Source organism: Terrapene carolina, unplaced genomic scaffold (genome assembly GCF_002925995.2).
Source record: "Terrapene carolina triunguis isolate 2854851 unplaced genomic scaffold, T_m_triunguis-2.0 Scaffold613, whole genome shotgun sequence".
Classification (NCBI taxonomy): domain Eukaryota; kingdom Metazoa; phylum Chordata; order Testudines; family Emydidae; genus Terrapene; species Terrapene triunguis.
Window position 1 is genome coordinate 2,668,517 of NW_020664964.1, and position 16,891 is coordinate 2,685,407.

General features: G+C 45.1%; 1 protein-coding gene across 1 annotated transcript in view; it reads left to right on the plus strand.

Moving 5' to 3' along the window:
* Positions 1-271: 271 nt before the first annotated feature.
* Positions 272-16,891, plus strand: part of ANKS6 (ankyrin repeat and sterile alpha motif domain containing 6) — a 79,750-nt gene continuing 63,130 nt past the window's right edge. Inside the window, exons 1-5 of the mRNA XM_029913364.1 lie at positions 272-662; positions 3,330-3,829; positions 8,455-8,499; positions 15,600-15,804; positions 16,642-16,748. Coding sequence (XP_029769224.1) covers positions 319-662; positions 3,330-3,829; positions 8,455-8,499; positions 15,600-15,804; positions 16,642-16,748 — 1,201 coding nt within the window. The 5' untranslated portion in view covers positions 272-318. The remainder of the gene's footprint in view (positions 663-3,329; positions 3,830-8,454; positions 8,500-15,599; positions 15,805-16,641; positions 16,749-16,891) is intronic.

Consider the following 16,891-nt stretch of genomic DNA (forward strand, 5'->3'; position numbering starts at 1 on the left):
CAACGCCTGCCCCAAGAGCTGGGGAAAGGGGAGCGCTAGCAAGTTGTGACAGGCTTTCCCACATCAGTCCCCATTCGCTGCCCTTGGCCCAGAGGACGGGGAAGGCGAGGAGTAGCAAAGCGAGACCGAGAAGCGCCAAGGAGCACCAGGCTGTCAGGAACTGCTGCCGGAGCAACCGGGGACGGGAGCGGTGTGTGTAACATTACACCGGCTGCCCTCCCGCGGGCGGAGCGCCGAGCTCTCCTTCCAGGGCAGCGAGGCCCGCGCCGGGGGCGGACGTAGGAAGCGGAGCCGGCAGCTGCCCGGGGCTCGCTGCCGATGGGGGAATGCGGGGTTCCCACCCAGGTCCAGCTGTTTCTCCGCGCCTGCGACCAGGGGGACTACGAGAGCGCCCGGCGCCTGTTGGGGCTGCCCGGGGGCGGCGCGGAGGCGGCGGGCGGCTCCGCTTGCGGGGCGGAGGAGGCGGCGGAGTCCGGGGCAGGCGAGGCGGCAGCGCCTCCCCCCTCGGTGCCGGTCGACTGCACGGACGAGGCCGGCAACACGGGGCTGCAGTTCGCCGCGGCCGGAGGCCACGAGCAGCTGGTTCGGTTCCTGCTACGCAAAGGGGCCTCGGTGCAGAGCCGGAACCACTACGGCTGGAGCCCGCTCATGCAGGCGGCCAGGTAGGGCCGGGCGCTGCCCGTATCCGCTCCCGCGCAGCCACTGAGCATGCTCCGGCCGCCCGAGCGGCGCCTGGGGCATCGCCCTGCTCAGGGGCCGGGGGGTGAGGGCGGCTAGAGCGCAGGGGTTTCCTGCAGGACAGAGGTTGGGTCGCAGTGGCCTGTGTAATGTCTCTTCTCTAGCAGAACGGCTCCTATTGGGGCTGATCCCGCCCCGGTTTGACCTGGCTTTGGTGTTTATAAAGTGGCCCTGTTCTTTCTTCATTTCAAGGAAGCCCGTTAGAAAACAAAACAACCCCCAAGAGCAGAGGAAACCTGGGGGAGTGGTCCGCTCAGAGCAGAGACATTCCTTCCTGAACATCATCGGGTCTTGGAGTGTGTCTGTTTCTCCACTTACCTTGGCTAGAGCCCATAATAAACAGGGTTAGGGTTGCCAACTTTCTAATCACACAAAACAGAACACCCTTGCCCTGCCCTTTCTCCAAGGCCCCGCTCCACTCATTCCATCCCCCTCCCTCTGTCACTTGCTGTCCCCCACCCTCACTCACTCATTTTCACTGGGCTGGGGAAGGTCCCTTTTCCACCAGGTATTCCAGTTGAAAACCAGACACCTGACAATGGTCTCTCCATCCCTGCGCTCCTCCTGGGGAGCGCCAGCAGGGCTGAATTGGTGCCTGGGGGATATTGGGTTTTATATAAATGGAGAAATCAGGCTTATTATAACAGAAGTGCATATTTTTCACAATCTGATCCAAAATAAATACTTTCCTTATATCTGTACTCTCAGAGTATAAGCTTAACATCAAATCCTGTGTGGAAAAGGAACAAATTATTTTATGCTAATTGATGACACACATTGATCACTCGCAAATGCAAATTCAAACACCTAATTAAATTTACCATAAATCAACAAAGTTAAACATTTCTGGTTAACTTGTGTGTGTGTGTGTATATATATATATATATATACACACACACAAGTTAACCAGAAATGTTCAACTTTGTTGATTTATGGTAAATTTAATTAGGTGTTTGAATGTATGAGTGTATATATATACATGAATTACCAAAAAATACTCTTATGTGACAAATATTAAATGATAATAATTACTGTGGGAAGAAAGGGGCAGATGATAAATGGGATAGATGATACATGTTATACACTCAGCTACTGGTAGCAAAATCGGACAGGGAGGCATTTTCTGGCTATGCTGTCATTGCTTCTCCTCCTGGAACTTAGGAAAACCTCTTTTATCAGGAGCTCACAAAGGGGAGAGTGGGGAGGAGAGAAGGTGAGGCAAGAATGAGGGACATATCCTGATTCTTATGATATAAAAAATATCCTGGTAGTGTTTAAACAAACAAAAGAAACAACAAAATAACCCCCCCACACACACACAAAAAAACCCCAACAAAAAACAAAAACAACAACAACAAAAACTTGCCTGTTTCCAATCTCCTGCAGGATACTGAGACTGAGATATTTATTAAAAGCCCCATGCATTTGAAAACAAAATTATTGTACTTTGAACATTTCCCCTTTCCTTTTGATTTGTACACTGAATGCTAACTCTTCCCTTTTCTAGCATCTTTCACCACAGCCAAGCTTAGGTCTTTCTGGCTCATCCCCAATAATAAATATTCTGAAGTTGGAACTTTTTTGTTTTTGCCCACAGAATGGTTAAGAATCTCTCTCATTCTCACAGAGCTATATTGGCTCTGCAGAGCTCACAGCAGTAGAAGCTTATTTATAGGAAGGAAAATTGAATTTGAAGTTTTGAACTACTGGGCCAGTTGTTAATTGGACTGGTAATTTAAAAGAAACAAATAAAACCTCCATTCTAAAATTTCAAAAGCTTGGGGTGGGGAGAAGTTTATGGTGAAGAAAGATTTCTATTTGAAAAGTGAAATAACCCCCCTAAAAGTGACTATGGGTACGTCTACACTACCCGCCGGATCAACGGGTAGTGATCGATCTATCGGGGATCGATTTATCACGTCTAGTGTAGACCCGATAAAATCGATCCCCGATCGCTCTGCCGTCGACTCTGGAACTCCACTGCGGCGAGAGGCGGAAGCGGAGTCGACAGGGGAGCGGCAGTGGTCGACTTGCCGCCATCCTCACGGCCAGGTAAATCGACCTAAGATACGCCGACTTCAGCTACGCTATTCGCGTAGCTGAAGTTGTGTATCTTAGGTCGACCCTCCCCTCCCCCAGTGTAGACCTAGCCTATATCTGAACATAGGGATTTATAATGGAAATACGTGTGCACAGTGGCAGGTCATCCAGTAGTGGTATTAAAACAATACTTCTATTTTTTTAGGCCCTGATTCACGAAATCCCTTAAGTATGTGTAGAATTTTAAGCATGTGAATATTCCCATATTGAACTCACATATATTTAAATGCCCTCTTGATCTGGGACATTTGTGTTTTGTCCAGATCTTTATAGTTCTGTGGATTCTTCTAAATCCTAATGTCAGAGGATGGGGGTTGGGCAGTGGTGATAGTCTTGAGTCCAAATGGTACATTTTCAGTTGATGTAGGTATCTTATGAGAGTTTAGCATACTGGATAACTGCTGCAGCAAAATTTTCTCACATGCTCTCTATAGGAGATATTTGTTACAGTAGAATTGGTTCTTTTTTCAATTCTTTTTCCTCCTCTTAAGGTTTGGACATCTAACTGTGGCTCACATCTTGTTGGAGAATGGTGCTGATCTCAATGCACAGAATAAGCTGGGAGCCAGTGTACTTACAATGGCTTCTAGAGGTGGCCACGTCAGTGTCGTGAAATTGTTGCTGGAATCTGGAGCTTTTGTTGATAATTATGACCATTTTAATACCAGTTTGGTTGACAACAGCAAAGAGGAACTGCCTGATATAACACCACTAATAGCAGCTGCCCAGCATGGATATGAGGCAGTGGTGCACTTGCTACTGGACTGGGGAGCTGATTGTAATTACACTGTGAAGACTGTGGGCTGGAGTCCTCTAATGCTGGCAGCTGTTAGTGGAAAGCTGAGCTTGGCACAACAACTCATGGACAAGGGAGCCAATCCTAATCACCTAAATGTGCTGCATAAAACACCTTTTGAAATCTCCATTGGCTTCAAACATAAAGACATGAAAGATTATTTGGAATCACTAACAACAATCAGACCCCTGACAGGTATGGGCTACTATTCTTTTAGTTTCCTTTCTGCAGGGTTTAGGTTAGACATTTTGAGACATAAGAACCAAAGAGGTAGTTATTAATGTACATTTTATACTTTGAGGCACAGGGCTCTTGATCTAGATGTTCTTGGAGTGGATTTACTCACCTTTGCCTGCGAGCAGGTTTTCTCCAAATAATATGGAGGCATGTTAGTATTTCCATAGTTTTATGGCAACAAGACTGTGAATTTGACTTGAAAAATTAAAACAAAAAAATCGGTGTTCCAAGCGGGATCCTATTTGTTCTCTTTTAGGGGAAAATAAAAATATTTATCCAAAGGGTCAAAGATGTTGAAAAATTGAAGACAATTCAGAGAAGAGCTACGAGAATGATTCAAGTCTAGAAATCCTGCCTTGCAGTGAGAGACTAAAGGAGCTCAGTCTTATTAGTTTAACAAAGGGAAGGTTAAGAGGTGACTAGATCAAAATCTAAATACATCTACATAGGGACAAGAAATCTTATACGAGGGGGGGGTGCTCTTTTCTTTAGCAGACAAAGGCATAGTAATGTTGGAATGGAATGTCTGAATGGAAATAAGACAATTTTTTAACAAAGAGAATAATTAACTTTTGGAACAGACCACCAAAGGATGTGGTAAATTCTTTATCAGTTCAAGTCTTTAAAGCAAGATTGAATGTGTTTTTAAAATATATACTGTAGTTCATCCATAAATTTCTGGGTCTGATGCAGGAATTATTGGGCAAAAGAAATTATGCCAGCAAAATTTATGTCGCTCAGGGAGTGTGTTTTTTCAAACCCCTGAGTGTCAAAAGTTTTGCTGACATAAGTGCTAGTGTAGACAAGGCCTTAATCCCTGCCATACACTGGGGTCTAGCTATATACTCTCGAAAGGGGCAAGGCAGCAGAAAGGGACACTCACATGAGTTTTGCAGCTCTTAAATATCTAATATGCTGTAAGATGGCTGGCTGATGTGCCCTGTGAGGGAAGGAGAATTCACCCCCTAAACAACAGCACACTTCAAATTTTCTTCTCAGGGTTTTTTTAAATACACAACATTAAAACAAAAACAAAATATTCTGGCTGCCCTACAGGGTGTTGTCTTAACCCTTGTCTCCAGGGCTTCACAGTCCTTATATGCTTTTGTCCAGGGGGTCTCCAGCTCAGGCTTTCTTCCAGCCAGCTGCAGTTCCCTGTAGGTGTCTTCCTATTTGGCCTTTTACTTGACAGGTGCAAGGAGTCCCCCTTTCCAGGTCCTTTCCTGACCCGGGGTCTCTCCTTTCTGGTCCTTTGCCTAAGAGTTAGGAAGCATTCTATACAGTTTCCTCTAGTGCATGTGACTAGGACCAGATATTACGTTCAACTACTGCTCCCAGTTTTAAAGAGTCCAAGGAATTCTCATTCTTCCTTTGGTTTCTCTTCTCAGCATTTGACTCTATGCAGTATTTTGGAATTACTCCCTGTGAAGTCCAGTTATGGACAGAAAACTGTCTGTGTAAAAATGGCAACTTCTAACTTAGTAGTTCTGTCCACCTTTTCTTGATTTCATTTCAAATATATCATTACTTTATACTTCTGTTAGCACTGAAGTGCCAATAATGCTTTGGAAGAGGGAGCTGGATTTATTATCTGACTTGTATACACAAAACAGAATATATCACTTTTTTCCTTAATTATGTGGGGCCAACAGTTCCTAGAGACTTCAGAGATTTATGAAGACAAACACCATGTCCTAAAAAACTTAAAATTGGAATAATTTCATATGCAGAATTTTTATCCTCCGACTGCCAGATGCTGGGACTGGAGAGCAGGGGATGGATCACTTGATAATTTCCCTGTTCTGGTCATTCTCTTTGACGAATCTGGCATTGGCCATGGTCGGAAGACAGGATACTGGGCTAGATGCACCATTGGTCTGACCCAGTATGGCCATTCTTACGTTCTTTTATCATTGATAAAAGGATGGAGATGATGGCCTTGGAAAGGGGGTTTAGAAAAATATTTTTTTTATGTGAACTGAGCAAATTTGATGTGGAAATCCATGAGTAGAAATGAAAATGGAATCCCACAAAGCCATTTTTTAGCTATGTTTCAGAGTAGACTTGCACTTTGGGGAATATTTACCCAGTGCAGAAGCTCACACATTTTATCCCAGAAATTCACACTAATGCTTTGAACCTTATTGTGGGCCTTCTGAAGTGAATGTCATCCTTTAACAGATATTTTACTCTTCCAGACACATTACTGTATAAATTTCAAGATTTCTTTTCCTTATACAGAATAGAAGTTGGGTGGCAAACAACTCTACTGATCCTTTATACGGTTTGTAGTCCTGCTCCTGCACTGAGAACCCTGCAGGTGGACCTCTGCTCCCGCAGGGCCTATATTAGTTTCTTTGTGCTTTCTTCTTTACTGATCAAATAGAAGCCCGAATGTACATTTTGGAATAAGATAATTATATGTAGAATATTGTGACGGGGGTCCCACGGAGCCACACTGAGGTTACTCAATTAGGGTGAACTGCAAAGAATGGGGCAGACAATCTGCAAAGCTGGTGGATATTCCAATACTTAGATTTACCAAGCCAGCATAAAACAGCTTCTATAATATATTACTGTTTACCCAGAAGCCAACAACACAGGTCCCTTAAAGCAGTGGTCACCAACAGGTCAATCGCGATCAACTGGTCGATCCTAGAGGATCTCCCAGTCGAATGCGATCTCTGGTGGTGTAGCGTGGCTGCCGCTAAGGCAGACTCCTTGCCTACCCTGGCCCCACACTCTCCTGGAAGCACCATACCTGCAACTCTCATTGGCCGGGAGAGCTGTGGGGGCGGTGGTTGCAGAGAGGAGCAGTGCGCGGAGTCACATGCTCCGCCCCTCCCCCCCCCCAGGGGCGCGTTGGGCCCTTCCAGGAGCGGTGTGGGGCCGGGGTAGGCAGGGAGCCTGCCTTAGCCTCGCTGTGCCTGCTGCCTGCCGCCGACTGGGAGCTGCCGGAAGTAAGTGCTGCTTGTGGGAGGCCACACCCCAATCCCCAGCCTGAGCCTCCTCCTGGAGCCAGCACCTCATAGCCTCTCATTCACCCCAATCCCCTGCCCCAGCCCTGACCCCCTCCCAGAGCCAGCACCCTGTACCCCTTTGTGCAGTCCAACACTCTGCCCCAGCCTAGAGCCTCCTCCTGCACCCAAACTCCCTGCTAGAGCTTGTACCCCATACCCCCTTATGCACCCCAACCCCTCTGCCCCAGGCTCAGCCCAGAGACCCCTCCCACGCTACGAACCCCTTGGCCACAGCCCAGAGCCTGTACCCCTTCCCGAACCACAACCTCCTACCCCAGCCCGGTGAAAGTGAGTGAGAGTGGGGGAGAGTGAGCAACGGAAAGGGGGGGATGGAGTGAGTAGGGCAAGTCTTTGCGGAAGGGGCAGGGCCTTGGTGAAGGAGCGGGGCACATCTTGGGTTGCCCTTAGATTCAAAAAGTGATCTTGGGCGTAAAAAGATTGGAAACCACTGCCTTAAAGCAACCCAGCCTCAGCCCTCCACCCAGACACCCAAGTCAAATATGATGATCATTACTGAAAATCTTATTCATCATATAAGAAAGTTCTACCAATCCCAAAGGATCGGACACATTACCTCTCAGGTTCAGGAATACTTCAGATCTTACCCAAATATACGCTTACAGCCAATCCTTATTAAGTAAATTAAAAATTATTAAAAAAGAAAATAGAGAGAGTATTGGTTAAAAGATCAATATACATACAGACATGAGTACAGTTCTGAGATCAGATTCATAGAAGAGATGGTGAGCTTTGTAGTTGCAAAGAGTTCTTTCAGAATTAGTCCAATGTCTATATTCAGGTTGATCCAGATGAGACTGGAGATCTCAATCTTATGTCTTAAGCTTCCCCTGCATGAAGCATCAAGCCGATCTGAGATAAAAAAAGGATTAGGACCCAAGGGATTTTTATACAGTTCCAGGCCTTCTCTTGACAGCTCGGAGTCCTTAGGCGAAGATTCATCAATCATGGAGACTTTGAAGTAGACCGATTTCCTAAGCATCACCAGTAATTAGCTACACAGATTAACATAAGGCAATTTATCCGTTAGGCAATTTATCACAAACTTTAAAGAGACATATAGACAATGATATATTTCACCCCAGATTCATCTAAATGTTAATATTCCCTTTTGATCTCTGAATCAATATCTATTGTGACGGAGAGGAACTGTCTGTTTACATGGGTAACATCTAATAAGATATAAGTAAACATACAATTAATATCACTTCTAATTCTCTAACAATACAGGTTTGCATTTCACAGTTCTAGCCTATGTAACATGGAATGGCCCTAATTACCATTTACATACTTTTCTAACATGTCTCTAAAGGTTGACTCTGGGTCATTTAGCCTGCGAGCCGCTTAACCCTTTCTGGCCATGCGTCACACTTTGTATAAGATTTGTTGCAATTATATAACAGTGGTAGCAACAATGATTTGCATGGTCATACTCTAATCAGATAACATCACAAATATATTTTTACTTTTTATGCTAAACTAATTGTACTAAAAATTTATAGCTACATGACTCAAATTTTAATACAGATATTTGTATTTTCTCAGATAATGACAAGAGGCAACCTGATGTCTTTCATGCTTTGAAAATGGGTAAGCATTAAAAAAAATTCACCACCAAATCTGTTTCTTGAGACTGTAAGGCAGGCTTACTTGCTAACATGGAAAATTGAAACAGTGTGTACTGGAGTTATAGGCTACTTTGCCCTTTCCTTACTATTTAGATAAAGATATGAACAAAAGCTGCATCAGTGCTTAGCGTATCAAAGGACTCAAAATCAGAGGTTCTGACAAGCTAAAAAAGACATTCACCTTCTGTGATTCCTTTGACACACTGGGAGGATATCAAAATGAGAAATCCACTCTGACATTTTCAGGACTCAATTACAAGTAAATAACCAGGTGGATGGGGTGACAGTCAGCAAGAATTCTTCCTGCAGTGTTGCAGGAGGACAGGACTGTAACAAGAGCTGTGCCATGCTGATTCTGTCAGTCTTTCAAAGTTTGTATATAGTCCCTCAGTTCCTGCCAGTAGACTAGATGATGTGTAACTAGATTAATCTACCTTTGCCCTGGCTGAGACTGATGACAGGCTGTCAGGGGATGATGGGGTGGGTGCTGATGTCCCAACTGGTATTGACAATCAACTTCTCTAGATGACAACACTGGAGTATCTTCTGTATCTTCACGAGACCCCAGCAAGTGCAGGACATGGCTATCAACCTGGGTGAGGCTTTGAACTTGTAGACTCCATCAGTACAGGAAGAGATCTATGCATTCTTGAGCATGGCCTTGATCAAACTGATCATCTACATACAATCTTCTCTGATATAAGTGTTATCAAGAAGTATAACACTTAGGAACACAGTATAACACAGAGGAAGCACCCACCAGTGACTGGAAAGATAAGCAGACAAGAAATTAAAATCCAGTGCACACAGTGAATAGACTACCCAAACAAAGTCAAAACAGATAAATTAAAATATTTCAGCCTTATGCTGATCAGTAAAAGTCAGCAGTCAACCATTCATACAAAATGAGTTACCTAGTCTACATAATAGCAACCTGGCTTTCTGACACCATTTTCCCCATGCTAGGTCACTTGGGCCCACCAACCCAGTCCACAGAATGCAAATTAGTAGATGATGTAGCCATAATTCTCACTTCCAGATTCAAGTGCAGGAAATATATACTTGAAACAAAATCTTTGCAGTTCATCTATCTGACCTATAAGACCAGGGACAAATCCAGACTGGATAGCCTGCTAATCCACAGACCTTTGGAGACCAGTGACTTTTTAGAAGAACAGCTTGAGATGCTATCTGATATAGTAATGAAGAGCTGAAGATCTGTTGTCTTGAAAAACCAACATTCAAATGGATGATGCCACAGATGCAGCAGTACAAAATCTCTTATCCCTGCTATCAGGTGGGTTCTTTACCTTTCTTCTGCAAACCTGAGGTGGTGTGATCTAGGTCATTCAGGACAACAAGTCTGTAATATACTGTGTCATCAAGCAAAGAGGAGCAACAATAACGAAGTGTTTTGGCACTCAACAGTGAAAAAGTTCTTGAAGGGTCTAGCTAATGTTTTTCTACCAGTCAAAGACCCAGTTACCATCTGGGATCTGATGCTCACTAACCTATCTATAAAAAGAGGCTTCCTGATGATGGTGACATGAATAAGGAGAGTAAGTAAACTATAGAGTCTTATGCCTGACACTCCATTTCCAGTTTTTCACAAGACCATGGTTGTTATACATACCCACCCCAAGACCTTAACGAAATAATTAACTTTCTGGTGTGTGTGTTTCCCATAAGCTTCATGCACACCGTGAAGAAGTTAGGCTTTACACTGTGGATTTTAAGAGAGCTTTGAGTTATTACGAAGATAAATCTAGGGTGTTTAGAAAATTACTTAGATTTCTTTTTATTCCGTATGTGAAACATTGTAAGGGAAATGTCATTGCTTCTTGACATCTGTCCAGATGGATTAAATTGTGCACAGAGACTTGTTTGCATTTTAGCTAGTGTTCCCAAATTAGACGGACTTTGGGCTAATTCAACAGGAAGTACCTCCTGTGGTTGTCTTCATCACTGTCAAACTGAGAAGCATAGGATTATGTTTACACAATGATAATACCTAGATTTACCTCCAGATCTGATGCTAGGTTTGGGAGAGTGCTTTTACAATTGATGTTCAGTTAAAAACTCTTCAGCCCGCTTATCTCTGGAGTTTGTACTGCTTGTCAAACTAGCAGTACTGAAAATGGGCAGAGACTACTCTGACAAAGAAAGGGATGATACTTGCCAATAACTGCACATCTTCAAGGGTGTTGCTTCCCTACATTAATGCTAACCACCCATCTTCCCTTTTTTTCCTCAGGGTATGTCTACACTATGAAATTAGGTCGATTTTATAGAAATCAATCTTTAGAAAGCAATTTTATATAGTCAATTGTGTATGTCCCCACTAAGCATATTAAGTCGGCGGAGTGCGTCCTCAATACCGTGGCTAGCATCAGCTCACGGAGCGGTGCACTGTGGGTAGCTATCCTACAGTCCCTGCAGTCTCTGCTGCCTTTTGGAATTCTGAGTTAAGCTCCCAATGTCTAATGGGGCAAAAAGATTGTCGTGGGTGGTTTTGGGTACATGTCATCAGTCTCCCTTCCCTCTTTCCCTCTCTCCCTCCCTCTATGAAAGCAATGGCAGACAATCATTTTGCGCCTTTTTTCCTAGATTACCAGTGCAGACACCATAGCATGGCAAGCATGGAGCCTGCTCAGCTCACCGCTGCTGTCGTGAGCATTGTAAACACCTTGCGCATTATCCTGCAGTATGTGCAGAACCTGGCTAGGACCTGCCAGCATGAGGGGGATTGTGAGGAGGACATGGACACAGACGTTCCTGAAAGCACGGGATGAGGCAATTGGGACATCATGGCAGCAGTGGGGCAGGTCGATACAAAGGAACGCTGATTCTGGGCCCGGCAAACAAGCACAGACTGGAGGGACCGCATAGTGTTGCAGGTCTGGGATATTTCCCAGTGGCTGCGAAACTCTCGCATGCGTAGGGCCACTTTCCTGGAACTTTGTGAGTTACTTTCCCCTGCCCTGAAGTGCAGGAATACCAAGATGGGACCAGCCCTGACAGTTGAGAAGGGAGTGGCGATAGCCCTGTGGAAGCTTGCAACGCCTGACTGCTACTGGTCAGTCAGGAATCAATTTGGAGTGGGCAAATCTACTGTGGGGGCTGCTGTGATCCAAGTAGCCAATGCAATCACTGACCTTCTGCTAACAAGGGTAGTGACTCTGGGAAATGTGCAGGGCATAGTGGATGGCTTTGCTGCAATGGGGTTCCCTAACTGTGGTGGGGCGATAGATGGAACCCATATCCCTATTTTTGCACCGGACCACCTTGCCAAGTACGTAAACTGCAAGGGGGTACTTCTCAATGATTCTGCAAGCACTGGTGGATCACAAGGGAAGTTTCATCGACATCAACATGGGATGGCCGGGAAAGGTGCATGACGCTCGCATCTTTAGGAACTCTGGGCTGTTCGAGCAGCTGCAAGAAGGGACTTTCTTCCCAGACCAGAAAATTACCATTGGGGCTGTTGAAATGCCAATAGTTATCCTTGGGGACCCAGCCTACCCCTTGCTCCCATGGCTCATGAAGCCGTACACAGGCAGCCTGGACAGAAGTAAGAAGCAGTTCAACTATAGGCTGAGCAAGTGCAGAATGGTGGTACAGTAGAATGTGCCTTTGGACGTTTAAAAGCTCGCTGTTGCTGACTAGGTTAGACCTTAGCACAACCAATATTCCCATTGTTATTACTGCTTGCTCTGTGCTCCATAATATCTGTGAGAGTTAGGGGGAGATGTTTATGGCGGGGTGGGAGGTTGAGGCAAAATGCCTGGCGGCCAATTTTGAGCAGCCAGACACCAGGGCAATTAGAAGAGCACAGCTAGGCGTGCTGCACATCAGAGAGGCTTTGAAAACCATTTTCATGACTGGCCAGGCTACGGTGTGACAGTTGTGTGTGTTTCTCCTTGATGCAAACCCGCCCCTTTGTTGATATTAATTCCCTGAAAGCCAACCACCCTCCCCCCTTCGATCACAGCTGGCAAAGGAAACCAAGTCACTACTGTTTTGAAACCATGCATTCTTTATTAATTAAAAAAAAGTGAGATAACTGACAAGGTAGCCCGGGTGGGGTGGGGGAGGAGGGGAGGAGGGAAGGACAAGGCCACATTGCTTATTGTAGCCACACAACAAATCAAAACTGTTTGAATGACAGCCTTCTGTTGCTTGGGCCATCCTCTGGAGTGGAGTGGCTGGGTGCCCGGAGCCTCCCCCCCGCATTCTGGGGCATCTGGGTGAGGCGGATATGGAACTTGGGGAGGAGGGCAGGCGGTTATACAGTGGATGCAGCAGTGGTCTGTGCTCTTGTTGCCTTTCCTGCAGCTCCACCAGATGCCTGATCATGTCCGGTTGCTCCCCCATTAGCCTCAGCATCGCCTTCTGCCTCTTCTCATCGCGCTCACTTAATGCTTTCCTGGCCTCTGTCACTGAATGCCTCCATGCATTCAGCTGTGCCCTATCAGTGTGGGAGGACTGCATGAGCTCGGAAAACATGTCAACACGAGTGTAGTTTTTTCGCCTTCTAATCTATGATAACCTCTGGGACAGAGATGATAGGGGGAGCATAGAAACATTTGCACCTGCGGGGGGATAAAAAGGGAGAGTAGAATTTAAGAAGATACATTTCTGAGAAGAAAAGGGAGACTCACAGTGAATCAAGCAATTCACAGCAGACAGCACATGTGCTTTAGGTACAAGGTCGCATTTTGCCTTTTATTTTGAGCACCTGCCGGTATTGTGACACATCACACACGGCTGGGCAACAGAATTCAGTTTCCAGGCAGCCATGGTAAGCCAAAGGGTATGTGGGGTTGGCTTCTAACGCCTTCATAATATGTGGGAATGGTTTCAAACTGCAGCACCCTCCTTTCCCAGAGCAAGCAATGCCGGTTGGGTTTGCCATTTAAAAGGAGGGGCTGTGGTTTTCGGGTGGATGTGCAGGACACCCCTCCCCCAACCCCACTGTGTGGCTATTCTCTGGGATGATCCCTTCACCCCTCCCCCCACCGCGTAGCTATTCTCAGGGATGATCCCTTTTAGCCAAGCTCAAACAGCCCTGCATAAATGGGGTCCTTTTACTGTTCCCTTACAAAAATTCCCCTATTTCAACCAGGTGACCATGAATGATATCACTCTCCTGAGGCTAACACAGAAAGATAAAGACCAAATGTTGCTTGAATGCGACCAAAACCCAGGACCATTCGCTGCCATACTTTGTGCTGCAATGATTCCAGACTACTTGCTACTGGCTTGGCGTGGTAAAGTGTCCTACCATGGAGGACGAAATAAGGCAGCCCTCCCCAGAAACCTTCTGCAAAGGCTTTCAGAGTACCTCCAGGAGAGCTTCATGGAGATGTCCCTAGAAGATTCCCGCTCCATCCCCAGACACGTTAACAGACTTTTCCAGTAGCTGTACTGGCCGCGAATGCATCCCAATTCTTCAGGGCAAATCAAACATTAAACACAATTGCTTTTATCCCCTGTAGTGTAGTTACAAATGTGCACTCACCAGAGGTGCCTTCTCTGGCTTCAGGGTCGGAACCCGCCTTGGGAGGGTATTGGCTCCAGGGTGATGAAAACGTCCTGGCTGCTGGGGAGAATGGATTCTCCGCTTGCCTGCTGCACATTCTCCTTCTCCTCCTCTTCCTCATCCACAAAATCCTCCTCCCTGTTGCGTGAGACTCCCCCCTTGCAGGTGTCCACGGACAGTAGTGGGGTAGTGGTAGGGTCCCCCCCAGAATGCCATGCAGCTGATAATAGAAGCGGCATGTATGGGGCTCTGACCCGGAGCGACCATTTGCCTCCTTTGTCTTTTGGTAGGCTTATCTGAGCTCCTTAACTTTCACGCAGCACTGCTGTGCGTCCCTGTTGTAGCCTCTCTCCACCATGCCCTGTGCGATTTTGGCATATATATTAGCATTTCTTCTTTTTGATCGGAATTCGGCCTGCACAGATTCTTCTCCCCATACAGCAATCAGATCCAGTGTCTCCCATTCGGTCCATGCTGAAGCTCGTTTGTGATTCTGGGGAGACTGCATGGTCACCTGTGCTGCTGAGCTTGCCACGCTGACCAAACAGGAAATGAAATTCAAAATTTCCCAGGGCTTTTCCTGTGTACCTGGCTAGTGCATCGGAGTTGAAAGTGCTGTCCAGAGTGATCAAATTGCAGCACTCTGGGATAGCTCCCGGAGGCCAATAACATCGAATTGTGTCTGCATTACCCCAAATTTGACCCAGAAAAGTCGATTTTAGTGCTACTCCCCTCGCCGGGGAGGAATACAGCAGTCGATTTTAAGAGCCCTTTAGGTCAACAGAACGGGGTTGGTTGTGTAGACACATTGCTTATAAAATTGACCTAACATGGCTAAATTCGACCTAACCTCATAGTGTAGACCAGGGCTTAGAGTCATCTCAAATCTGTTAAGATGCTAGAGTACAGTAGAAGTAACAAGGCCCCAGTGGCTAACACGCTCCTTCGTGGTAAAGTTTCGACACCACGTTCAGTCATGAAAGTGAAACAGGATTTTAGGCCTGTTTTAAGTGCAAATCAAAGTGAAACTTTAACTACAGAGTCAGTACCAATGTCTCTATAATATTTGATGTACACATTTTATACACCTGCTCTAGGGATTTATCCTTGGAATTATGGGATAGTGCTGTGGTGCACAGGAAAAGACTGGAGGGAGCACTTTGTATGGATACACTCCGCCTGTTTGTGCAAAACAGGACAGATACACTGATCAGTTGAAGGAACAAATAGCACTACAAATTCTTAGCTGTAACATTTAAACTTGAAATAGTGCAGTTCTCTAATGTAGATGGAACTATAGTGTATGTGAAGTAATAATATTTCTGTTGATGTTGCTATTTCATTTAGTTTTCATAGTACAATACATTTTAAAGGTGATATATATTTTGTTTCTTTATTTTTCTTTTTAAGTAAGAATATTTTGTCAAAGTTAGCAAATCAAAATATATATTAATTTAGAGGCTGAGAAATTGTCTATTCCTAATATACAGCATTATTATGTTTTGTGACTTTCTTCATAGGAAATTTTCAGCTGGTTAAAGAGATTGTGGATGAAGACCCAAATCAAGTTAATATTATTAATGGTGATGGTGCTTCTCCACTGATGATTGCAGCTGTAACTGGACAGTTGGATCTTGTACAGCTGCTTGTTGAGAGAAATGCTGACATTGACAAACAAGATAATGTTCATGGCTGGACAGCCCTAATGCAGGCCACATACCATGGGTAAGTGATTTTCCCCCTTGATTAGTGGTAGGAGAGGGTTTATTCTACTTCCTAGATATGGACACAAAAGTAATCAGTTAGATATTGGCTCAGAATAGCAGAGGGCAAGCTAACTAAAAATTCTATATGCCGATGCCAAGGAACAATAAGTCCTATGCTGGTGAGAAACACCAGGCCTCTCTTAGGTGCTGAAACTTGTGGTATTGTTGATGTGATTTTCCTCGGTGCTAGCTTCAAAAGAAGCTTCAGTTTTGGTATTGGGACCCTCAGGTTTCTCTAGCAGGTCCTATCTCCAGTAAGTGGCTTGGAGACCCAGGGTACCAAGCTGGTACCAAGTGGAAGCCTGTCAGTGCAGAGTAGCACTGGTTCAGAAGCCTCAGTCTCAAGTTCCATCAACCACTCTTCACCCCAAGGAGAATAAGAGGAGGAAAGTTCTTAGAGAGCCCCAGTTATTGAACCAGAACTCTCTTATGAAGAAACAGCAGAAGAAGAAACATTGCGACTATGGATCCAAGAATTGAATGGCAGATCTGGGGACTTCAGTGCTGGAGATGCTAAGTGCCAAACTGGTTCTGCAGATAGCCAGGAGCATTCTAATTTGTTGCAAAGATTTTGATGTGAGGGTTCCACTGTTTCCCCCCATCAGAAGTGACGCCTCACTTTCTATGTTAGAGGGTTCCTTGCTGGTGCCAGTCCCACAGAATTGAGAGCCACCTATGTTGTCTATAGACAATATCTGGACAAATTCTAATTCAGGAAAAAGAGCGTGCCATAAGAGGGAAGAGATGGAACATTAGCACTCTTTCACATATGTGACCAATTTTTTTTCCCTTAAAGAAATAAAGAAGTTGTTAAGTATTTGTTGAATCGAGGAGCTGATGTCAATCTACGTGCAAAAAATGGATACACAGCCTTTGACCTGATAATGCTACTGAACGATCCAGGTATGTTATGTCATAGAGCCCAAAGGAAATGCTTGCAATGACAGCACATGCAACAAGGAAAACATCCCTTCTAATTCAGAAAATACATTTGAGTTGTAGAAAATAATCTCCCATGAGTTCCATGTGACAGAGAGAGATTATTT